General features: G+C 40.4%; 1 protein-coding gene across 2 annotated transcripts; it reads left to right on the top strand.

The window, feature by feature from the left end:
- Positions 1–1,846: 1,846 nt before the first annotated feature.
- On the top strand, positions 1,847–22,440 carry PTGES3 (prostaglandin E synthase 3). 2 transcript variants are annotated; one of them, XM_001492303.6, is made up of 8 exons: positions 1,847–2,441; positions 14,895–15,008; positions 15,158–15,227; positions 15,740–15,838; positions 16,422–16,511; positions 20,025–20,087; positions 20,949–20,973; positions 21,280–22,440. In XM_001492303.6, coding segments are annotated over exons 1-8 (483 nt in total). In that variant the 5' UTR covers positions 1,847–2,439; the 3' UTR covers positions 21,300–22,440. The 2 variants fall into 2 exon arrangements, with proteins under 2 accessions (XP_001492353.2, XP_070127820.1); XM_070271719.1 differs by lacking the exon at positions 20,025–20,087 and having other exon boundaries at positions 1,941–2,441.
- The last annotated feature ends 2,479 nt before the right edge of the window (positions 22,441–24,919 follow it).

Genomic DNA, 24,919 nt, shown 5'->3' with positions numbered 1-24,919 from the left:
GGCAGCCCCTCAGTAATTTTTTAAGTTGGCCTGGGAATTACCTTTCTCTTAGGAGACTGTTAGGATCAAACTTGTGAATTGGGCATCTAACACTTGCCAAGTATTTTCTAGTTTCTGCCAATTTGTATTCCAGATTTCTCTCCCAAAAACCCTGACACCATAACTATACACGTTCGAATCTACAAAGAGAACTTGTTAGTGAAGTTGAAAAAGGAACCTGGTACAACTTTGGTTCCCCACCAGCTAATGGTTGACATTTCTACATTTTTAAAAGGTTGGAAAAGAATATCTTGTGACATATAAACATAAGAAATTCAAGTGTCAGCATTCTTTGTTGTTGTTGGTTTATTTGAACACAGCCACTCTCATTTTTTACATATTTTCTATGGTTGATTTCATGCTACAATAGCAGAGTTCAGAAGCTGCAATAGAGACCTTATGGCCTTATCTGACCCTTTACAGAAAGTCTGCCAACCCCTGATCTAGATATTTCTGTTTCTCTCTCTTCACCTACCAAGAGTCCTGCCTGGAACGGACTACTCCCGTTCATTCCTGCTGTCACCTCCATCAGGCTGTCAAGGTAGCATCTTCAAAAAACTTAAAAACATGATTCTCTCACAAATATAAAATTAACATGAGCCAAAAATTTATTTAACTCACTGACGGAACCAGTAAGATGGTAAACCTGGTTCGAGGCGTCTTTAAGGAGCTAGGTATTTAGAAGCATAAAAATAAAAAGAATCAGAATTAGGTTGAATGTTAAATAAAGATAGTGCCCTACACAGCAATAAAACCGTAACTTGGGGGTCAGCTTTTCTATCAGTCAGAAATCTACAAGGTTGCAAGTAACTGCACAATGTTTGAGCTCTAATCATATAATAAACAGCAAAGTCAAATACAGGCACCCTCTCCTAGAGAATAATCCTTGGGGAGGCAGATTAAACCATGTCCCAGTATGAACTGAAAGGCCATCCCTCCACTCCTTGCCTTAGTTTCACGTTTTGGGTAATTTCTAACAAGGCCTATCCTAATTTTTCCAGTCAATATCGACCTCTCCTCCTCTTACGCTCCCATTATTTTCGGACTTCTTTTACAGCACTCAATTATCTTGATTTGCGAATTTTATTTTCCCCAACAGGCAGTAGGCTCCTTGGAATCCCGGTATTGGAGAGCTGAGATTTAACCTTCCTCTTTCACGGGATTTGAGCGTAGGGTCCAGTGTCGTAGTTCCCAACACCCGCCTCGCCCGGCATCGACACGAAGTCCTTGATGCCGAATGAGAAGCCCCCAAGCACTCTTTCCAAAACGTCTCAGGGCACTTTCCTTACACCTCCTGGGTCCCAGGTGGCGGTGCATGGGCGTCCTTCTCCCTTGCTCCGCTGGTCAGCGGCCTCCTAGAGTGGGCAAGTACTCCTGATTCTCTTGGTTACCCTGTCCCAGTAGACCCTAACCCAGTACCTGCACCAAGCGCCAGTGCCACAGAGAAGGTGAAACATACGGGGGACCCCTCCCCAACCGATGTGCCCGGAGACACCGACCGAGCGGCCCAGCCCCTCCAGGCACATGACCCTCCTGTCTCACCTACTGCACTAATACCTCAGAGAAGAGGAAAATGCCCGCCCCAAGGGCAAACGTTCCCCCTCAGCCGAGGACCTCAACCTTCCGCTGGCCCTGGACACGGCCTCCAACCTTCAGAACAACGGCGAGGTGGACCCAGGCCCTGGATTCTGAAGTTGGCCCTTTTCCGCAACTATCACCTGCACCGCTTTTCGCATCTTTTTGCGGTGCACCGTTTCCTCACTGGGCTGGTTTACTTCCTCCAGAGGACCCAGGCCCCCCTTTCCCAGCCTCCCGACTCCGCGGCTCTCCGCCTCAGCCGTCACCCGGGCGACCGCCCAAGGCGTGCGGCCAAGCGGTTAGGCGGCCAACGGTCTTCTGCCGCGAGGGGGGAGCGCGGGAGCAGAGGCGGGAACGCGTCGCGCCGGAGGGAGCGGACGAGAGGCGGGGCCAGCGCCGGGAAGGATCGCGAAGGAGCTGGGAGGCCCCGCCCTTTCCGTAGATATCTCTAGAAAGCCGCGCAGGAGCCCGAAAACAAAGAGTGCGCACGCGCGGCGGCCGGGCCCGGGCATTTTGCTGCGTCACCAGCCGCCGCCCGGCCTCACCACCCCTCGCTCGCACGCACGCACGTTCATTCTCCGTCCTCGCGCCCCTTTTCCTACACTTTCCTCCTCTCCCCGACCGGAGGAGCCGCTCTCTCCGCGCGGTGCATTCTGGGGACCCTGATCGAGCCCGCCGCCGTCGCCGTCGCCTCAGGGAACCGAGAAGAGGCCGCGACCGGGCAGGAGACGCCGGAGTCGCCAACGGAGAAGAGTCGACTGCCCAGCAGCTGCCGCCGAGAGGCCCGCCCACCCGTGCGCCCGTCCCCCTGCCCCGTTCACGATGTGAGTGCGCCACTCGGCCGAGGGAAGGTCGCCCCAGAGGGAGGCCGAGGCCGTGCTGGGGGCTGTCGGGAAGCCGCCTCCCCCTCCCCCGCTCCCGGCCCCCTCGGCGCTCTCCCCTCGGTGGTGGCGGTCGTTCTTGCCTGGGGGTGGGAGGTCCAGGATCCCTGTTCCGGTTACTGTTGGCGGGTGGAGGACATTTTTCCTCCAGACGGCCGCTTCCCCCGCGGGCAGTGCGCGTTGTCCCTGCTCTCCCTCACTAGTCTCAGGCCTCCGTCTCCCGCGAGCTCCGCGCCATGCGGGCGCCCTGGAGGCGTGGGCCCTCGTGGGTTGCCGCTCTGCGTCCTGGGCCGTGCGGTCCGGCCGCGCTGTGGCGCCGGGGCCAGGCCGCGGGCCAAGCGCACCTGTGGTGGGTGCTCCCAGAAGCTGGGGGTGCTCCTCGGGGGCGCGCGCGGCCTCCGCCGAGAGCGACAGGGACTGCTAGGCACCTGGAGGAGGCCGCGCCGGCGCCACCGCTTCCTTCCCGCTCGGGGGTCGTGATTTCTCGAGCGAGGGTCTTTCCAGGTCTCCCCCTAACTCCAGTCCCTTGAAGGGAGTGAAGGTTGCCAAAACCCAGCGGTGTCCCTGGCAGCGAGGAGCTACCGTGAGCAGGTGGCCGTGCACGTGTCGAGTGGAAGGATACTTGTGGACATTTTCTGTGTTCTGTGTGAAACTTCTGACGAGGTTTCCTTATCCTATGCTAGTTTAAGGGTAAAATAGGTATGTGATTGCCTTCTTGCCGTCTTAAAGAGCTTACATTTGGTTACGTGGAGGTGACCGCAGATTGTTTAGCGATCTTAGTTTTATTGAGATAAAGGAAAACCTTGTTGATTTTAACCGAATACGAATCCTTAGCACTGCCACTTCCAGGCCTTACTTTCTTCTCAGGAAAGCTGCCGGTTTTATAGTTTTTTGGTGCTAACTGCTCTCTAAAAGTTACGTATGGAGAGCAATTGAAGGGGAACAGTTTTTGTTCCTAAAACAAGTAATGCACTTTCAAGGATTGAATTAATAACATTAGCGGTGAATATATTCGGCTAGAAATCTAAGTGGTGAAGTAAAGGATACGCTACAGCCAATTGATGACGGAGAACAAGCCTCGAGAAGGACGCGTTATTACTGTAAAGGGGTTATAGTAGAATTTTGGAAGGATTTTTCCCCCCAAAAGTGATACCTAGGTAGAAGATTTTAATTTATGTAAAACAGTTTTGATTTTCCCTTTGAAAGCTCTCCTCCAAATAATGCAGCAGGATTGTCGGTCTTAAAGTATCTGAGAAGAAAATGAAGCATTACCAACATTTGATAGATGAATGAAGCCAAACAAAATATCTTTTCACGAAGAAATAATGTTTAATTTGGTTTGAAATAGAAACACTTAAGGGAGGTCACATAAAACGTGAGGAACGTTAAGTTATGTAGATAGATTAAAAGGTGAAAAGTGTGACTGAATATTCCAAAAAGCAGTCTGTCTCTAAGTAAAAGAATGTTACTTTCAAAATGAGTGTTTTGAAGACACCAGATAAATCTGATCCTCTTTAAAATATTCAATATATGCCATCTTGCAAATTCTTTAGGGGATTTTATTGAACTAATGAATGAATTTACAAGAATATTATGAGCCAGTTATTTGAACTGGGAAGAATTTTTAATCGGTCATATAGTCCTAGGAAGAATTTGGCTGATAGGGGTTTGTTTCGTTGATGTCTCCTATAAATATTTTTTTAGATGTGGACAAAGACATGCTGGATATTTTAAGGGTTTTAGGGTTTGTTTTTTCTCCTTTGAATGTTTTTTAGTAGTGATTTCCTAAGTAAATTTCTTTTAATCGTGCTTTTAATTTTGTCTAGCAGCTTACGTAAAAGCTCAGCCTTTCGCCTACCTTGGACAAAGCTGGGATTTTAGGACCCCTCTTCCCTGTTTAAGACCTGCCTAAATCCTCTGCAGGGGTGCTCCTTTGCTTTTTTTTAAATTAAGGATTGTAGTTGGTTCTAAGTTGGACCTGCTAACAATGGATATAAAGTAAAATTTTTTATTTAGTTTTAAGCTAGTTGAAGTCATTCTTCTTGGTGTCCTGTACTTAAATTAATAAATTGCCCAGAAACGTATTGTGACTATTTCTAACATTGGTTAAAATCTTAATTACTTTGCCATCACTCAGCTTTGTAGGATTGAGACCCCAAAATAAAATCAGTGTTTGTGTCCAAAACAAATTGTAATAGTGAGCGTGTGGTATATTGTTAACTTCTAAAAGTTAGGGAAAAGTAACGGATGATGGTCTTTGTTCGGTGTTGATTTCCTAACCACTGTAACCTGGCAACTGGATTTTCTTTTTTTCTATGCCTGGTTAGACTTTAACTAGAAGGCAGTAGAAACTGGAAGTGACAAATCACTGGAGTGCAGACCAGTATGCGTTGTTAATAAGATTCTCCTGTTTAATTGTATTTTGTCACTTTTGAAATCTTCTAGAAGCTATATCATTTTGTGATCTTAGGTGGTTAGTGATCGTCACTTCCCAGGAAACAATACCTTTGTAATATCAACTGTTTAGAATCAACCTAGCTCTTAAACGCTTAAGATCCTATTTTATCTGAGTTCTTAAACTAAGAATTGTTGCATCTAGTGTAGTTTGCTACAGAAATACAAAGTGTGTTGTAGTAAACTTTCTGTAATTTACTGTATGGAGTGGCAGTGATAGATTTTAAATTGAGCCTCATTTCCCCATTTCTCCAGAACACCTTTGAAGTTTTCATTTTCCAGGAAGATGCCAGTACTTTAAACCGGTAGTATACCGTCCTCCATGTTGTGTCCCAAAGTCAAATCAAATGTGCTGTTGTGGATTTTCTGTGCAATAGTTGATCTTCACATGTAGCCATAGTTTATTGCCAAAAAGTTAATGTTGGGGCCATTTCCGACTCGGCATGTTTAGTTATCTTTGTGTACTGAGAGGATCTAAGTTACAGACAGGAGTTTCTAAAATTTTTAGTATTATTAAGGTCTAGGATCTAGTTTTTCAACTATCAATTCACACAGCATCGACTAACATAAGAGGCTGTCTCAAATAGGATTGAAACCGAGGATTTCTGGCAGAAGTCTTATTTTTTCCATTTTACAAAAAGGGAGACTAGGGCCGGCCCGGTGGTGCAGCGGTTAAATTCGCACGTTCCGCTTCTCAGCTTCCCGGGGTTCTCCGGTTGGGATCCCGGGTGCGGACACGGCACCACTTGGCACGCCGTGCTGTGGTAGGCGTCCCACATATAAAGTAGAGGAAGATGGGCACGGATGTTAGCTCAGGGCCAGGCTTCCTCAGCAAAAATGAGGAGGACTGGCAGAAGTTAGCTCAGGGCTAATCGTCCTCAAAAAAAAAAAAAGACTAATTTCAAGTGGTGCTTTAATTTTCAAATAAATAACCGTATCTCTGTAGTTCAGTTTTATTTATCTAAACTACTGCTTTTGTTAAAACCTGTGCTACTACTTTTTTTTTTAAGATTTTGTTTTTCTTTTTTCTCCCAAAGCCCCCTGGTACATAGTTGTGTACTTTTAGTTGTGGGTCCTTCTAGTTGTGGCATGTGGGATGCGGCCGCAGTATGGCTTGATGAGCATTGCCCTGTCTGTGCCCAGGATTTGAACTGGCAAAACCCTGGGCCGCTGAAGCAGAGCGGGAGAACTTAACCACTCAGCCATGGGGCTGGCCCCTAGCTACTTCTTGACACATAGTAACAAAGCCCTGAGGCTCTGAAATTTGCTTGTAATGGAGGCAATGAGAGATTGACCTTGTTTGAGTTTTGTATGTATGAAGAAAAATTATTTTGTCTGCTTTGGGGATGTTAAAAGGATGTATGCACAAAAGTTGAAAAGTGGGAAGGTCATAGAGTTGCTTGAAAGAAAGGCACTAAGTTTTAGGGGAGGAATAGTATCTTTGAGAACAGCTTTCACCTTTATGTATTAGAGTGCAAATTACCAAGTAAAGGAACTAGCACAGAGGTTCATGAAAGTTCTTGGTTCACTCCCTTGGTGTCTTAGTAGTTTTTTGTTTGTTTTAATGGTGCTGCTAGGCCAAAAGGAGTAAGCTAACAGTTCCATTTCTTAGTTAGTTGGGTCCCAACAACTTAAGTATTTTGTCTTAATGGCCCCAGTGCTCTTGGTAAAACTAGAACACGTAAATTGAAAGAAAAACATAGTTTCTTGTATGACCATAATTACTATTGGAAAGTGTGCCTTTTGGGCACTGTGTAACTTCTTCCACCTTGAAATCAGATTGGATGCTTTGAGTTAAATTCCTGTTCCCCATTGATTTTTTTTGTGGGTGCCTTTTTTTTTTTTTAATCATAGAAACCACCAAAATCCAGCTTTGCAAAAAATGAAACTTAATGGAGAGGGATGTAGTGCAATCTGCTGTTGAAACTGAACCACTTGGTGTCGTGACTGAGATTGAGTATCACTGAATTCCTCTCAAATTTAAAATATCCTGTGGCAGCCCTGTATAGTACCCTGAGGGACCTTGGCACATAATTTGGAAACCACAGGACTAGCATGTCTATTCAGATCACCTTTCCAGAAAGTTTACGTAGTAGTACAGCTGACATACAGAAGATCTGGAAATAGGAGAAGTGTATCTTGGGGTTTCTTTGAACAAAATATTGGTATGAGAGAGTTTGGTTTTAGACAATTCTAGGCAGGGCTTTTGTTAATACTTAAGGAAAAATTGGTCGCTCTGTGAACCTGGAACTACTTTTTCTTTTTCCATAGCAGAATTTTCATGTTTCCATATCATTTCTGACTTAGTACAAACAGATTTTACCAGTTTCTTGGTCCTCTTTTGCAAATGATAGACCAGTTGACAAACTTAGTTTTAAAAAATCAGTAATTCTGAACTTTATAACATCTTTTTTTTTACTGCTGACTTTTTTTTCTTGGTTTTGATGAGTTTTATTTTTCTTCTATAACCTTTCTTGATATTTAAAGATATTCTGGGATGTATAAAAGATTAGTGAATCTAGTCTTTAAGAAGCTTTCCACAGGGCTGGACTTGTGGCATAGGTGTTAAGTTTGCACATTCTGCTTTGGCAGCCTGGGGTTCGCCCTTTCGGATCCTGGGTATGGACCTATGCACTGCTTGTCAAGCCATGCTGTGGCAGGCATCCCACGTAAAAATAAAAAGTAGAGGAGATGTTAGCTCAGGGCTAATCTTCCTCCAAAAAAAAAAAAAAAAAGCTTTCCGCTTTACTGGAAATGTTTAGTTTATTCCTACATCTACGAGCTCTAGGAAAAAGCTGGTCTTCAGATTCCTGTTGTTTTATCTTAGAATTCGAAGTGATCTTTTACTTTAGACAAACATCATGCTCCATTAAGAATAAACTTGTAAGAGGGCTATCATTAGTTACTTTTGAATAAGGTATGTGAGATTGTGTACTATTAGAGAATATCTTAATACTTTGCATTATCTTACAACCTTAAAAATATAGGTAAGTTACTTCTCAAAGTACTAACAACCAAAGAATGTTATAATATATCACTTACTTATACATTAAGAAAAATAAACAATGTCTAGTAATGGACCTGATCCCTTTACCTCTATATTTCTTAGATGATGATATTTGGACTAAATTTCATCTAACTTGAATGTAAGCTTCTTAAGGGTGGGTATTTTTGTCTGTTTTGTTGACTGTCTGTACCGCCAGAACAGTTTCTGGTACCGTGTGCAATAAATGTTTGTTTCTTGTATCACATTCAAACTCTAAATGTATTTTAGCTATGAGACTTGGCTACATGAGGTGCTTGACTGAGGGTTAGGACTAACTGTCCACTGACAGACGAGCCCTATGGGTCTGTGCCCAGGAACCAAACCCAGCCACCAAAGCACAGCATGCCAAACTTAATCACTAGGCCACTGGGGCTGGCTCAGACCTCAAGATGTTTTATATTTGCTGTCTGATCGTCTGGAGTATGTGCTTGTAAAGAAAAAAAATTATTTTTTTGGTGAGGAAGATTGGCCCTGAGCTAACATCTGTGCCAGTCTTCCTCTGTTTTGCACATGGGACACTGTCACAGCATGGCTTGATGAGCAGTGCATACATCCATGCCCAGGATGCAAACCTCGAACCGTGGGCCACCAAAGTGGAGCATGCGAACTTAACCACTGGGCCACCAGGTCGGCCTGTATAAAAACTTCTGAATATTGGAAATTCTGAGAGAAAAAGAAAATAAAGATGTTGGACCTTGACCATAGTGTTGGTTAGAGACAAGTCATACACTGTAGAATTCTATTGTATATGGATTTTTTTTTCCTCAAGATTTTCAAAGTTCTAAAGGGATGATAGCTGCAGTTAATGTTTTTTTTTAACTGTGCAGTTACAGAATAAACTAAACTCTTTTCTGTTGCCTCCAGGGACGTCTGTGACCTAGCCCTAAACTTGGTTTTTGAACTTTAACTTTATTAATTTACCCCGAATTATGTATAATATGCTCGTCCTACCAGTTCATAAAAGACTTGAGGTGTTTTGTCTTTTATAATTCAGTATGCCTTACACATGGTAAACAAACAAAAGAATTACGATAACTGGGAAATTCGCCTTAGCAATTTTTTTCCATTTAGCTTTACTGGTTGTCTTAGTCTGTATGGGCTGCTGCAACAAAATACCACAGACCAGGTAGTTTATAAACAGCAGAAATTGATTTCTTACCGTTTTGGAGGCTGGAAGTCGGAGATCGAGGCACCAGCATGGTTACCTTCTGGTGAAGGGCCCACTTCCTGGTTCATAGCTTCTTGCTGTGTCCTGACAACAGTAGAAAGGGCTAGGGATCTTTCTGGAGCCTCTTTTTATAAGGCACTTATTCCATTCTTGAGGACTCTACATCATCACCTAAGCACCTCCCAAAGGTCCCACCTTCTAATACCATCACATTGAGCATTAGGATTTCAATATACAAATTTTGGGGGGATGTGTTCAGACCATTGCATTAGTGCATCCATTTTTTAAAGTGAGGGGTGCTTATAATTTTCTGCAAATTATGATTAAAACCCACCGGACTCTACCATATTAACAGTTGTTTTGGGGAAGAAATATGGTTTCCACTCTGTCCTTTCAAGACAAACTAAAAAATTTTAGTCAAAACTATAGAGGAGAATTTTAGGTTATGCAAAATTTAATTGCTTGAATTGACATAGCCCTAATGTTAAGTCTGGAAGAGCTTGGCACAAAAGTTTAGAACTGTGCTGTGGGGGTTGTTGGTATTGTTTTGCTTTAAGTAGTGGATTATTTACATAATATGTGCAGAGGTGAAAAACGTTTTTGCAGCTATAGGTATGTTACTGTCCCATATTCTTGTTTTTGTAACTTTAAAAATATGAAAACCGTTTTTGGCTCCTGGCTTAACCCTTGATTTAGGTCATTTAATTTTGTTTTTATTATCTGGAAAATGATTCTATTAGTTTGCTAGGGCTGACATAACAAAGTACCAGAGACTGGGTGGCTTAAACAGTAGAAATTTATTTCCTCAGTTCTGGAACGTGTTAAGTCCAAGATCAAGGTGTCAGCAGGGTTGATTCCCACCCCACTCTGCCCCCCAGGCCTCTTTCCTTGGCTTGCAGATAACCATTCTCTCTTGTGTCTTCACAAGGTCTTCCCTTTGTAACTGTGTCCTAATCTGTTTAAGGACACCAGGTATATTTGGATTGTGGCCCACCCTAAGACTCATTTTAGCTCAGTCACCTTTTTTTTTTTATTTAAGATCCTCTGCAAATATAGTCAACTTTCTCAGGTACTGGGTATTTAGAACTTTAGCATAGAAATTTGAGGGCGACACAGTTGACTCCATAACAATGATATAACTCTAGATTATAATGTGAATTTGAGGAAAGAAAAAAGATTCTCTTCTGGTTCCAATGTCCTTAGTAGGAACAGAAACTGATGTAGCTTAGTTTTATTATGTATTTTTTCAAACATAAAAGGTAGACCACTACAGTGAATGCTCACGTACCCATTCAGCTTCAGTCAGTATCAGCACAGGGTTGTTCTTACCTACACCCTCCCCTTCGCCCCAATGGATTTTTTTTTTAAGTTAATTAAAAGTTGTTCTTTAAGGAACATCTACCGTCTGGAAACCTATGGCAATAAGTAAATGCTTTTTATTAAAGCAACAGTTTCCAAGATTTTAGAATAAATGACAATTGGACAATCATAGCCAGGTTTTGTGAGCTGTGCAGTCTTTGTTTTGTTTTCTTTTTTTTTTTTTTTTAAAGGAAGACTGGCCCTGAGCTAACATCCATGCCCATCTTCCTCTATTTTATACGTGGGACGCCAGCCACAGCATGGCTTTTGCCAAGCAGTGCCATGTCCGCACCCGGGATCCGAACCAGTGAACCCCGGGCCGCCAAGAAGCGGAACGTGTGCACTTAACTGCTGGGCTACCAGGCCGGCCCAGTCTTTGTTTTCTTAATTCAATGGGAAAAATTTATTTTCTTGCTTTTTTAAACTTTTAAATAACAATTTCACAATTAGACTAAGTAGCTCCAAAGAAAGAAAGCATTTCATGCCAAAGTCATTTAATATTATTTTTTTTTAAATATTATGAATATAATAAATCCTCATCTACCCATCATCCAGACTCAGCACTTTTCAGGCCTTTGCCACATTGCTTTATCTATTCCTTGTTCTTTCTTGAGGCATTTTAAAGTAGACTGGATAAGGGCCAGCCCAGTGGCTTAGTGGTTAAGTTCAAGCACTCTGCTTTGGCTGCCCAGGGTTCAAGGGTTCAGACCCCAGGTGTAGACCTACACACTGCTCATCAAGCCGTGCCGTGGAGGCATCCCACATACAAAATAGAGGAAGATCTGCATGGATGTTAGCTCAGGGATAATCTTCCTCACAAATAAATAACACACACACACACACACACACGTGTATATATATATATATATACTAAACTCAGTATACTTCAGTTTTCGTCTTGAATGGACATTTTTTCATCAAAACAATGCCTTTCACATTTGACAAAACTAACAATTTCCATATCGTGTAATACACTGTCTGTATCCAGATTTCCACGGTTTCAGTAATCTTTTTTTCCCCCTCCCCAAAGCCTCAGTGTATAGTTGTATGTCATAGTTGTAAGTCATTCTAGTTCCTCTATATGGGATGCCACCACAGCGTGGCTTGATGAGCGGTGTGTAGGTCCGTGCCCGGGATCCGAACCGCCAAACCCTAGGCCACTGGAGCGGAACGCACGAACTTAACCACTGAGCCACAGGGCCAGCCCACGCACAGTTTCAGAATCTTTATATTTAGTTTTTTGAGTTGAGAAGCAGATTAGGTTCATAAATTGCATTTGTTTGATAAGTCTTTTTATTCCTTCAGGAAGATTAGCCCTGAGCTAACTTCTGCCAGTCCTCCTCTTTTTGCTGAGGAAGGCTGACCCTGAGCTAACATCCATGCCCATCTTCCCCTGCTTTATATGTGGGATGCCTACCACAGCATGGCTTGCCAAGCGGTGCCATGTCCGCACCTGGGATCCAAACCAGCGAACCCTGGGCCGCCGAAGCAGAACATGTGCACTTAACCACAGCGCCACCGGGCCAGCCCCTTGATAAGTCTTTTTTAATCTAGGGCAGTTCCCCCCTTTATGCCATTGATTTTAAGAAATGGTATTCTGCATTTATCACTTTCTCAGGGTATCATTTAACTTCTTCCTTTTCCTCATATTTCCTGTGGACTGGAATTAAGTTTACTGTGGAATATATCATGTTGCATCAAATTGGGAGGTATATGTCTGATTGTCTCGATTTTAGTGATACTAAGATTGTAAGTTCTTTATCAGCTGTTCATTTAATTGTTAGTGGGTTCACCATTGATGGTCACTGCCAAGTCAGTTTAAGGGTTGCAAAATGTCAATTTTTCCCCCATGTTCTATTCCACACCAAAGCTTGAATTCTGTAAAGAAGTTTCCTTCATGAACTGGTCCTATTTAGTTATAAATAAAGGGTCATAAAGGAAAAGAAGGAAAAATGCCCAATTTTTTCTCTTTCATTGCCAATTTGTAAAGAATTGGAGCTGTAGCATCTTCTCGTGATCCAGAATTGTGGGTAGTTTTTCTTTAAATTCTTTTAATCAATACAAAGAGTTTTTATATTCAATATTTTCGAATCAATTTGCAGTCATTCTTTATGATGCTCAAGTTGTCCTTGGCCAAGGGGAGCGATCCTAATTGTTACCTCCTGTTTTGGCTGACCTCATTCTCTTTAATAGCTTCACTTGCACAACAAGATGTCCCAATCTAATCTATGTTTCCCACCTCAGGCCTGAGGTCAGCCATTTCTCTGTAGAAATTCTGGTTCATTTTAGTTGGAAATAGTATTTTGGCACTGGGGTGTTCATTGCCCCACATGGTAATCATTATTACTTTTAAAAAGTAGGGCTATCTGGTCACTTGAATTTGAAAATCTGTGAACCTAGTCATTTAAAGTCTTAATTATCTATTAAGTTACCAAATATTTTCAGTTAAAGGCAGAACATGTTACCACGTATTGAGAGTACTGTTTTGGCAAGAAAATGAGCTAGAAATAATGTGTGTTCTGTTGTGACCTATTTATAAAACTCCTAAATTGTTTATTAGCTGTATTGACATTCTTATATTAGAAGTTGTGATTTCTCAGTCCACAGAAGTTTGGTTAGATGTCTTTTTCAGAGGCATTTAAAAATCCTGTTGTCTTTCTGTTCTTTTTTTAAATCTGCCAGTAGATGTGTAAAGAAATGGGTTTACGCTTGCTGATTTGCTGGTATTTAGACTTTAGAAATTGCCATTTATAATTTCTAGCCTACTTTGGATCTGATATCAGTGTTCCAGAGTGGAGCATGACTAGTAAAGTTGAACAGTTGTGTGAAAATGTTGAGCAGTTGGCTACAACTTTTTATTTATAGAAGGGACTTTAAACTGCTACTCCTTAAGGTTGGGGATTTCAGAGCTTGGAAACAAGACAATTCCTTGCACTTGAGTCGATTCATGAGTAGTGTTTGAACATATAACTAATATTTTTTTACTTTTATTTTGAAATCTTAGGGTCATAGAAAAGTTGCAAAAAATACAAAGAATTCCTGTATAGACAGTAACTTTAATTTTTAGGTTATTAAAGCAGCACAGGCTTATTTAAAAAAAATAATTGAAACAGTTGAAAGATGTAGTTCTATTTCCTTTCCCTGGTCATCTTTCTGGCTCGTTCTTTAGCTGTTAATTAATGTGTGTGTGTGTGTGTGTGTGTGTGAGAATTCTTCTAGGAATTGTTGTGCATATGCAAATACTTGTCTAACTTGTCTGAGGATTACAAAGAAAATTTTTCAAGTATTTACCATATATGATCTTTATCACCTATTAACCATGTTTGACTGTATTTGCTTCTAGCAGTCTTTTAGCCATGTTCTAAAACTTAATGGATGGGTAGAGCTTTACTGACACTATGAAGATGACTGGGCTATATTGGCAGGGAACGGGAGCAGATGAATAATAAGGAAAGAGCAAATACTGCAGGATGCTTCTGGTATAGTATATATTGGATACATGTATAGATAGGGTAAAAGATGAGGCTGTAAAGAAGTTTAATTCTGGGGCCGGTCCGGTGGCATGGCAGTTAAGTTCGCACGTTCTGCGCTTCTCACAGGCCCGGAGTTTGCCGGTTCAGATCCCGGGTGCGGACATGGCACCGCTTGGCAAAAGCCATGCTGTGGTAGGCGTCCCATATTTAAAGTAGAGGAAGATGGGCATGGATGTTAGCTCAGGGCCAGGCTTCCTCAGCAAAAAGAGGAAGATTGGCAGCAGTTAGCTCAGGGCTAATCTTCCTCCAACAAAAAAAAAGGAAGAAGTTTAATTCTTTATCTAATGTCATTATTTAGAATCATAGCATTTTGTTAGGATTTGGTTGTGCAGAAAACAAAAAGGTTGCTTTTTATATAGTCAGAAATAAGCTGCAGATGAGACTTTTCTGAGGACAAATACTGTCATTTCTCGTACTTTTTAATTCTCCCCCCACCCCCCGTTTCTAGCATTGTAAGTAGAAATGTTGAATACTGTATTTCGGTTGACAGTGGATTACTTCTGTCTGATTTTTTTAAGTCTGTCAAGTTAAATTTTAGGAGCAGGACTCTAAAGGAGTAGCGCATAAATTTTGGCAGGGCTACCTAAAGGGCTAACTCTATTGAGTATTGTTTTTGTTTTTTAAATCTTTCCTATTTTGAAATGAGTATCATTGTGTTTTAATTTTGAATGCAGCTGTTGGAGTAAAAATGTAGTTTCTGTTTGGAACTGCCTCAAGATAATCAATGGTCTAGTGGAGTAGAGAAATATATTACTTATGTGCTAGACTTTGGAGGTTATGTAAATATTCACTTAATGAATTCCAGCTTAACTTTGTCTAATTTTATCTCTTTGTAGGCAGCCTGCTTCTGCAAAGTGGTATGATCGAAGGGACTATGTCTTCATTGAATTTTGTGTTGAAGACAGTAAAGACGTTAATGTAAATTTTGAAAAATCCAAACTTACATTCAGGTAAATTACCATTTTACATCATGGGGTAAAAAGCTTGTTTCAGACAGCAATAGCTTTGGTTTGCTTGTTTTGTGTTTTCACTGAAGTTATTACTAATCTTTACCTCTTTGAAGAGGCTCATTCCTTTTTTTCCTTTTTTTTTAATACAGTTGTCTTGGAGGAAGTGATAATTTTAAACATTTAAATGAAATTGATCTTTTTCACAGTATTGATCCAAATGTAAGTAGTCTTGATGCTTTAATCCCTGTTTAAATCATGAGGAAATGGGCATACTCTTAAATACTCTTTAGCAATAGGCACTAATTCTGTTTTTCTTAACAGTTCAGAGGCTAACTAGGCATATTTTGCAATATTTTCCTCCTCCTAACTACTTTTCCAAGTCTGTTTTTGTTCTTGTTATCACTGTTTGGACTGAGGGCAGTACTCTTGAGGCTTGTCTTACCTAAGTATGGAATTGTTAAACTGTTCTACTATTGCATTGTGTTTAGTTAATTTTTTTTGAAGGTTTTATTCGCCTTGTGCAGGGAGGAAGAATGGTCTTTTTTTCTTTCTTTCTTCTTCTTTTTTTTACAATTGAATAGCTTATGGAATTTTTAGTCTAGGGGATGTTGTTTGAGTTTAGAGAAAGTGTAGGCAGAGAATGGAGCGGTGAGAAATGATAAGCTACTTTCTAACCCATAGTGATACTGGAGAGGTTAAATAGTGAAGTGGTGCTTTGTTTTCGTTTTTAGGATTCCAAGCATAAAAGAACGGACAGATCAATTTTATGTTGTTTACGAAAAGGAGAATCTGGCCAGTCATGGCCAAGGTTAACAAAAGAAAGGGCAAAGGTAGGTTTCTTACTTTTTTTGAAGTTTAATATTTTTATTTTAAGTAATAAAAGATATATTTGTTTGGTATGAGGAATATGGTATTTTTGTTTATAGCGTAGTAGTATTAAAGCCTTGGTGTTCTGTATATTTTTCTTTACTTTGAGATTTATTAGTTTTAACTTAAAACCAAGTGTGGTCAGAGTAAGATCAGTCATTTGTTGATGCAGAATCTTTTGCATTCAAGAGGCAGACTTTGCTTTAGAAGCCTTCATAAATTACTCAGGTATCACGTGGGAGTATATTTCAGTGCTTACCCCCCCAAAAATAAGTTACTCAAATAATCTGAGAATAGTTCCTACCAGTGAATTTTGGTTGTTTTTAAAAAGTAGGTTTGTTTAACAGCTGTGAAAGAAGCTTCATGAAACTGTATTTACCATTGTTGCATTTGACTTCACTCTCATTTTCCAGTCTACTTTTTTTGTGCTAATTCCATGCTTCACTAGTGAGTATGAGCCCACAGTTCAAGAAATGTAGTTCTAAGTTACATGCCAGTGAGTGCAAGTTAACCTAATCACAGGGTGATGTTTGTATTGGTCTATAGCTTAATTGGCTTAGTGTGGACTTCAATAATTGGAAAGACTGGGAAGATGATTCAGATGAAGACATGTCTAATTTTGATCGTTTCTCTGAGGTAAGTTCTTTTAAATGTATTCTTCCACTTTTCTCCCAATACATTTCTATGTAGTCAATTTAATTTGGTTTTAAAGCACCTGGTGTTATTTGATACATGCATTATTTTACTTTCAAAGCCATTCTGCAGTAAAAACCAAGTAAGATTGTAACATTGGTTACTTAATCCTGACGTTTAACATTCCTTTATGATTTTTTAAAATAGTAGTGTTAAGTTCTAAAGTTGGTGTATAAAGACCAAAAATCAGCCATACAGTCAATGCAACACAGCTAGTTTTTATTCCAGCTTAAGAACATTTTTTTAGGAGCATGAATACAGCAATTGGCTTGCATTTTAGAGTCATGTGATAGGAAAATAACCTTTAAAGACATTAATCATGGTGAAATGTGCATGAGTAGTAGTATGTAGGGATGTTTTAGTTTGCAAAATCAAGGAAAGGGTTTAAATAAGCCTATTTTTCCAAGATGTCACCCAAATACATATTACCATGGCCAAAGGCAAAAAATCATTGATCTCCCTTTAGGTGGAATAGACCTTATCAAATGTACTGCAGTAAAGCTGACCAGAAAAGAGAATATTAGGTTGTAAGTTGAAGGTATTCCCATGAAATCTGTTTCTCATTGCAATTTGAAATTTTAATTGACTGGACTTGGTTTATATTTCTTCTTCGAAAACTAAGAGATCAAGGAGTAAGTTTCCGGCTTCTTGTATACAACTGCTTACTTAGCATCTCTCTTTACATGGCTCTGGCATCTTGATTTCAAAAGAGAGAAGGGAGGATAATGGTATTCATGTGATTCTCCTCAACTATGCTATTCCTTACCTGTAGTAATTGAGCCACTATTTACTCAGCTGTATGATTCACAACTTCTTAACATTGTTCTCTTTCACTCTGTCTCTATCCAGTAGAACATTAACTGCTATCTTTGTTGCTCTGTGTTTTGTTGTGCTTATTGTTTGTTTGTTTGTTTTGAGGAAGAGCAGCCGTAAACTAACATCTGCTGCCAATCCTCCTCTTTTTGCTGAGGAAGGCTGGCATTGAGCTAACGTCCGTGCCCATCTTCGTCTGCTTTATATGTGGGATGCCTACCATAGCATGGCTTGCCAAGTGGTGCCGTGTCCGCGCCTGGCATCTAAACCAGTGAACCCTGGGCCACCAAAGTGGAACGTGCTCACTTAACCGTTGCGCCACTGGGCTGGCCCTGTTTTTCTGTTTGTTTGGGTTTTTTTTACCTCCTAAATAGTTCTTGAATATATTCAATTCTCTATTACCATTGTATCCTGAGCTGCTAGCATTGTGCTTGGCACATTTTTTGAGCATTTTTCCTGCTCAAAGAAATTTAATGGAAGTGTTCAACAGCATCTTGAGATGCAGGGAAATGCTTTGTTACTCATATTATTCAAGACTAGATTGCCCAGGGGCTGGCCCCGTGGCCAGGTGTTAAGTTCACGTGCTCTGCTGTGGCGGCCCAGGGTTTTGCCAGTTCAGATCCTGGCGCAGAGATGGCACGGCTCATCGGGCTATGTTGAGGTGGCAACCCACATGCCACAACTAGAAGGACCCACAACTAAAATATACAACTATGTACTGGGGTGATTTGGAGAGAAAAAGCAATTAAAAAAAAAGAAAGAAAAAAAAGATTGGTAACAGTTGTTAGCTCAGGTGCCAGTCAAAGAAAAAAAAAAGACTAGATTGCCCAGAATTTTTATACGGAGAGATTTGACTAGGTATCTTTGTAAGGCCCCTTCTAACTCTAAAGTTCAAGTAAACGTCTATCTTTGAAGACTTTGATTTTTGTTTATGAAATTTTGCATGGTTATGTACATATTTTAAATTTTAAAAAATTTAACTGTTATAGAAAAGTTGTTAACTTGGGGAGATAAGTCCTTCCCCATCTGATAATAGTTGTTCAGTCTTTGGTTATTTGTACCTGTTTAAAGAATACACTACTTTATGATCAAACAATAAAGATGGGAAATTAGTTACTTCATGTAAGTACGCTTTGTTGTTAGTCCCAGTTTACTGTAAGCTTATAAGAGTGTTTACATATATGAGGGTATTTTCCACACTGTGTACCTTTTTTTTTTTTTCTTTTTCTCCCCAAAGCCCCCCAGTACATATTTGTGGGTCCTTCCAGTTGTGGCATGTGAGACACTGCCTCAGCATGGCCTGACAAGCGGTGCCATGTCCGCACCCAGGATTCAAACTGGCGAAACCCTGGGCTGCTGCAGCAGAGCGCGTGAACTTAACCACTCGGCCACGGGGCCAGCCCCTATGTACCTTTTCTTTTAAGAATTAATGTTTCTTTTTTTTTTTTTAATTTTTATTTATTTATTGAGGAAAATTGGCCCTGAAGTAACATGTAACATCTGCTGCCATCCTCCTCCTTTTGCTGAGGAAGACTGGCCCTGAGCTAACATCCGTGCCCATCTTCCTCTGCTTTGTATGTGGGATGCCTACCACAGCATGGCTTGCCAAGCGGTGCCATGTCCGCATCCGGGATCTGAACCAGTGAACCCTGGGCTGCCGAGAAGTGGAATGTGTGCACTCAACCGCTGCACCACCGGGCTGGCCCCAAGATTTTATTTATTTATTTAATTTCCTTCTTCTCCCCAAAGCCCCCCAGTACATAGTTGTATATTTTAGTTGTGGGTCTTTCTAGTTGTAGCGTGTGGGACGCTGCCTCAGCCTGGCTTGATGATTGATGCTTTGTCTGCGCCCAGAATCCAAACCAGTGAAATCCTGGGCTGCCAAAGCTTAGCACTTGAACTTAACCACTCGGCCACAGGGCCAGCCGCTTCTGTTTTTGTTTTTGAGGAAGACTGGCCCTGAGCTAATGTCTGTGCCCATCTTCCTTACATTATATGTGGGACGCCTACCACAGCATGACTTAATAAGCAGTGCGCAGGTCCTTGCCCAGGATCCGAATATGTGAACCCCAGGTTGCCCAAGCAGAGCACATGAACTAACCGGTTCCCGCCGCCAGGCCAGCCCGTTTTCTGTTTTTAGTTACTGCTGTTTAGCCTTTGATTCAATATTCAGGCCTTTTATACAAATCATCCAGAAGAACTTTGTTTTAAATCACTTACTGGTTCTTCAAAATATTTAAAACTCTAGTGAGACTGCTGTAATACACATGCCTCTTAGCTTAAAATACAAAACTACAACTACAGATAAATCTCATTCTTCTCCTTAGCCACCAGAGGTAACTCCTATTCAGGATTTGGGTGATTAATTTCTACATGATATATAGACACTTTACTGGATGAATTTTAATAACTTCATTTTTCTTTGATGAGAACTTAGTCTTATCTTCCCTACAAGTTTTCAGGATTTTATGTCGTTACCTATAATCTACCTTTTCCAGAAAGGAAGGTACTTAAAACATTTGTTTTGCTTTTTTCATTGGTGGAAATCTATGACAGGTTTAAGGTTTATTCTGGAGCGTGCAACCTAATAATTAGGGCTTAATTTAACATCATTTTTAAAACTAATTTTTACACTTCAAATAGATGATGAACAACATGGGTGGTGATGAGGATGTAGATTTACCAGAAGTAGATGGAGCAGATGATGTAAGTCTACAAATTCTTTTCTCTGTTTACTTAAATAGTAAGAAACAATGTATTTACAGGTTGTTTTCTATAGATTCAAGATTGCTTTTTTTTTTTTTTGCCACTTATTGTTGGTTTTTTCCCTAAAAAATACAAAGAAAAGGAATTTCTTAAATGTGCCCATTTTTTTAGGGACAGGTACCTATTAGGAAATTGGTGTCCCACGGATTATTCTTAAAGGGACCAGATTTCAAGAGTCATTGCATAGAGGCATCACACACATTATTCAGTCAAGAGTTCATTTGGAGATTATTTTGACAAAGTTAAACAGGTTTTTACAGCAGGATTGGTCAGAGACTATAGTAAACAGATGGACATGGTGAAATCTATAGGAGTAGGATATACTGGACCCCTCTTCTCAACATTCCCCCCTCTGGCATCCTGTTAACATCTTTAAGAAAGTTTTCAATACAAGTTGGAAGATACTTTTTGACAGTTCAACAGCCAGGATTAGAGTTCATTGTCTTCTGTCAGCCCAGTGTTCTTAATATTGAGCCATTTTTCTCTTCCATTGAATGCCAAGAAAAGAGAAACCATTTTATACAAGATTCAGTCTGGTTGGATAGGAAGGGATTTAAAGGGTGGGCTCAGTTCCCACCAGAAGGCACACATCGTACAGGAAGATAGATCCTCAGCTGTACATCAGTTCACCATATGTAAACGTGTTCTTAAGTCCATTGATTAAATTCATAGACTTGATATAACTACATATCTTTGCTACCTTAGTCAAAAGTATAGTGCTTCAGCTTTTTTAGACAAACTATTCAGTTAGCAGAGGAATATTTGATCAACTTCGTAACATATTTTATTTCCCCTTTGCAGGATTCACAAGACAGTGATGACGAAAGTAAGTGTCTTTGTAAAAAGTATGTTTGCACAGTGATGTTTCACATCATAGACCAAACTCTCAAAGTAGAGAAGTTAATTTCTTTACAGTTCTTGGAAGAAAAATGATTATTTCTTTATGGTCTCTAATAAATAACCAAAACAGAAATTTGAATGATTCGAGATTGAAATTCAAAAAAAGACAACCTATTAATTTGCTAGAAACTGTTTGTTTAACTCTATTGTTGACTGCTTTTCCTGTAAAACTTTGAAGTTTTGGTAGATTATTCTCTTATACTTGATACTAATCTTTTTAATACCCTTTCAGAAATGCCTGATCTGGAGTAAGGAATGTTACCATCACCGGATTTTGAGAAAGAAAAATAACTTCTCTGCAAGATTTCATAATTGAGAGAATTCCTGAGTTGATAGCTCTAAAGGCAGATGCTGTATTTGCCTCCTTTAACCCATTTTTCAACCTGTTTGTTTTTTTAAAGGCTTCAGTAAGGGTTGATAATGTACCATTGTATGGGGCACTTTTAAGTCAGCTAAGGCAATAACCTTATGCATGAACATTTCCCAGACTTTCATGATGCTGTTGAGGTCCTAGGCAATTGATACAGCAGTTGTGATAAATAAAAACATTTCACCTAAGTCTCCTTTACTTCATAACATAGATACTGACATGATAGGAAGCTCTTGGCTTAGGGAAGGATAACTAAATTTTAGATTTTAGAACGTGGACTCAAAGTGGCTGAAACAAATTGGTTGATACTTTAAACTGGTAACCTATTGTTCCTCTGGTATATCCTTAAGGATTGTTCCACTAAAGTTTTATTTTTCAAAAAATTTACTTCACATTATTGTATGTAAGTGATCACTTGTCAGTGTTCCAGATGTATCTTAGCTAAAATTAGTGAATGCCCTAACTTAGATGGTTTTTGAAGCCTGTACATTTGGTATTGTTTGACCCTTAAACTTTTACATCTCTTAGCGTGGAGGACAAAGAAAGGCTGTATATTGTTGCTTGAAGAGTCTGTACATTTAGACCAAATTTGTATTTGCACTGTCAGTATGGCAAGTGAGCGAAAAAAATGTTAATACACTATTGGATTTTTTATTTCTTTCTTTGATTCAGCTTGTACTGCGGCTGAAAACCTCAATTTATGTTCATGACAGTGGGGATTTTTTTTTAAATGTCTACATTCTTTCTAATAAACTGTTGGAAGACTTTTTGGCTGTCCTTTTAAGTGTCTGGTTTACTGTAATTTCATGTATTACCATTTACTGGAATGGAGTTTTTATTTTTACTTGAGGAAGAGTTTGGGAATATTCCTCTGTTTGAAAAAAAGAGGCTTGCTGTAATGTTACAGGAAACCTTTTAAAAGTGGATCTGTAATACAAAATTGTAGATGCACTTTGCAGCAGTTGGAAAAGAAAGTGTTGTGATTTGATTGAAATAAAACTAAATGTGTTGTCCTCCTCTAAATCTTTGAGCTTCTGCATTTTGGCAGTTTTTATTCCTTCCAATTTACAGGTGTTTGTCTTAGCATAAAAATGCTTGCTATTTCAGTACTTCTTTATGTCAGACATTAAGGACCTGTGTTAACAGGCAGTCTTACGTGTGAGGGATACAAAGATTAATCCTTCAGGTAATTGCTCTGCCCAGGGAGCTCACAGGCTAGGCCAGGGGACAGACATTGAACAAAAACTTGATAGATGGAGGAAATGCAGTAATAGATATGCATAGAGTATTACGGGTATTTAGAAGGGAAAACAACCTTTTTTCCTTCCACTGTTAAGTATATGACTCTTCAGAATGATATTCAAGACCATTTTCTTATGCTACAACTAGAAAATCTTCCTACCTTCCTGGGGCCCTGGGCATAACAACACATGCCATTCAACTGTTTTGTTAATATTAGAGAAGATTAATTTGGGTTCTGGTCCTGTTAAAGGAATGCAATTTCCTCAAAGCCCTAGGTCTTTCCACATTGGGAAGTGTGTTTGAACTTATGTACTTTTTTCTTTTGCCCTTTTTTGTGAAGAAAATTGTCCCTGAGCTAACATCTCTTGCCAGTCTTCCTCTATTTTGTATGTGGGACTCTGGCACAGCATGGCTTGATGAGCAATGTGCAGGTCCACACCAGGATCCAAACCAGTGAACCCTGGGTTCCTGAAGCAGAGTGCATGAACTTAACCACCATGCCACTTGGCTGGCCCCCATGAACTTCTGTACTTTTAAAAAATTATTTTAAACTTGGTCTCGTTTCTCTGGAGCATGCCAAAGGTATCAGTACTACTGATAAGTGGTGTAGTTCTTAGCTTCAGGGGAAAACTTTAAAAAGTTCAAAAACCCTCATAGTTTTAGTTCCATTCTTGTGAAAAACTTTTTATATGCAAGTTCTGGAAGTTAAAGATTCCTTAAGAATTCAGTGGCTTACTGCCAGCTGTTAGGCCATAGCATTAAGTATAGCTTGATAGGTTTCTCATTCCATCCTGTCTGCTGAAGTCCTTACAGCTTTTAAAATCTATCTTGTTTTCAAACACTTGAATGAGATTTCATTAACCCTTATTGCTCAGTCAGGTTGTAAACCTTGTGCATGATACCTGGTCCCTCTAACTTGAGTATTTCATGCTGAAAGATGAAACGACAGGCCAGAAGCTTCAGGAGAGCTGTTTGGCTCTGTATCTCAAATCTGAACTCTAATTACTATTGCTTTAAAGACTTAGTTGGGGAGAGGATCACTTGGGTGAGTTTTTGTTTGAATGGGGGGTAGTGTCTATTTATAGTTTTGTCCATTTTGGGGTTTTTTTTGAGGAAGATTAGCCCTGAGCTAACTGCTGCCAATCCCCTGATTTTTCCTGAGGAAGACTGGCCCTGAGCTAACATCGGTGCCCATCTTCCTCTACATGTGCCAAACGGTGCCATGTCCGCACCCAGGATCTGAACTGGCAAACCCCTGACCTCCGAAGCGGAACGTGTGCACTTAACTGCTGTGCCACCAGGACGGCCCTCATTTTGCGTTTTTTTAATTATTATTTATTTTAAATTGTTATTTTTCCTTTTTCTCCCCAAAGCCCCCCAGTACATAGTTGTGTGTGTGTGTATATATATATATATATTTTTTTTTTTCTTCTTCTTTTTTTGAGGAAGGTTAGCCCTGAGCTAACATCTGCTGCCAATCCTCCTCTTTTTGCTGAGGAAGACTGCCCCTGAGCTAACATCCATGCCCATCTTCCTCTACTTTATATGTGGGACGCCTACCACAGCATGGCCTGCCAGGCGGTGCTGTGTCCACACCTGGTATCTGAACCGGTGAACCCTGGGCCGCCGAAGCAGAACATGCGAACTTAGCTGCTGCGCCACCAGGCTGGCCCCTTAAATTTTTTTTTTATCGTATATGCTTTTCAGTTCTGTGGACTTCTTTTAAACATACTTGATTATTAGTTGTATGTCTTAGCAGAAGAGTGAAGGATGTACATATCGCCACTAAATCTCCTGCCCTTAGGACAGCACCTGACGTGGTGAAGACTCAGTAAATACTTTATGAATGAATATATTTCAGAAATGCCATAGTATGGGTTATGTTTTGTGAGTGGGTCTGGAGGGAAGAAAACAAGTTAGTGCAGTAATTCAAATGGTAAAAGGCAAAGGGGTGCACTTTGCAGTGAGACCTGGAGAGACAGATTCCAGAGATACGTAGGTGGTCAAATGGGGGTTTGGTGACAACTTATTTAAGAAACTGCCAGTCTTGCTTTGCTTTTAACGTTATATTGTCAGCCTGGATAATTTTCATTGTGTATGTGAAGAACCTATCCAGAACTCTAGCCTAAATTTCTTAGATTCAAATCCAATGACCTTCCCTTCCATACTCTATTTTGCATCCCATTCTGATGGCTGGATCTTATCGTGATCACAAGTTCAGGAGAGTGAAATGTAAAGCTTCTGCTATGACTAATAGTCC

The sequence above is a fragment of the Equus caballus genome, chromosome 6, assembly GCF_041296265.1.
Source record: "Equus caballus isolate H_3958 breed thoroughbred chromosome 6, TB-T2T, whole genome shotgun sequence".
In the NCBI taxonomy this organism is placed as follows: domain Eukaryota; kingdom Metazoa; phylum Chordata; class Mammalia; order Perissodactyla; family Equidae; genus Equus; species Equus caballus.
The sequence above is the reverse complement of the archived record's forward strand: the minus strand, read 5'-3'. Positions and strand labels throughout refer to the sequence as shown.

Excerpts from the sequence above, each read along its gene's own strand:
- PTGES3 (XM_001492303.6), top strand. Across the intron at positions 15,009-15,157 it reads AAATCCAAACTTACATTCAG|TTGTCTTGGAGGAAGTGATA; the intron begins GTAAATTACCAT and ends TTTTTAATACAG. Across the intron at positions 16,512-20,024 it reads ATTTTGATCGTTTCTCTGAG|ATGATGAACAACATGGGTGG; the intron begins GTAAGTTCTTTT and ends CACTTCAAATAG.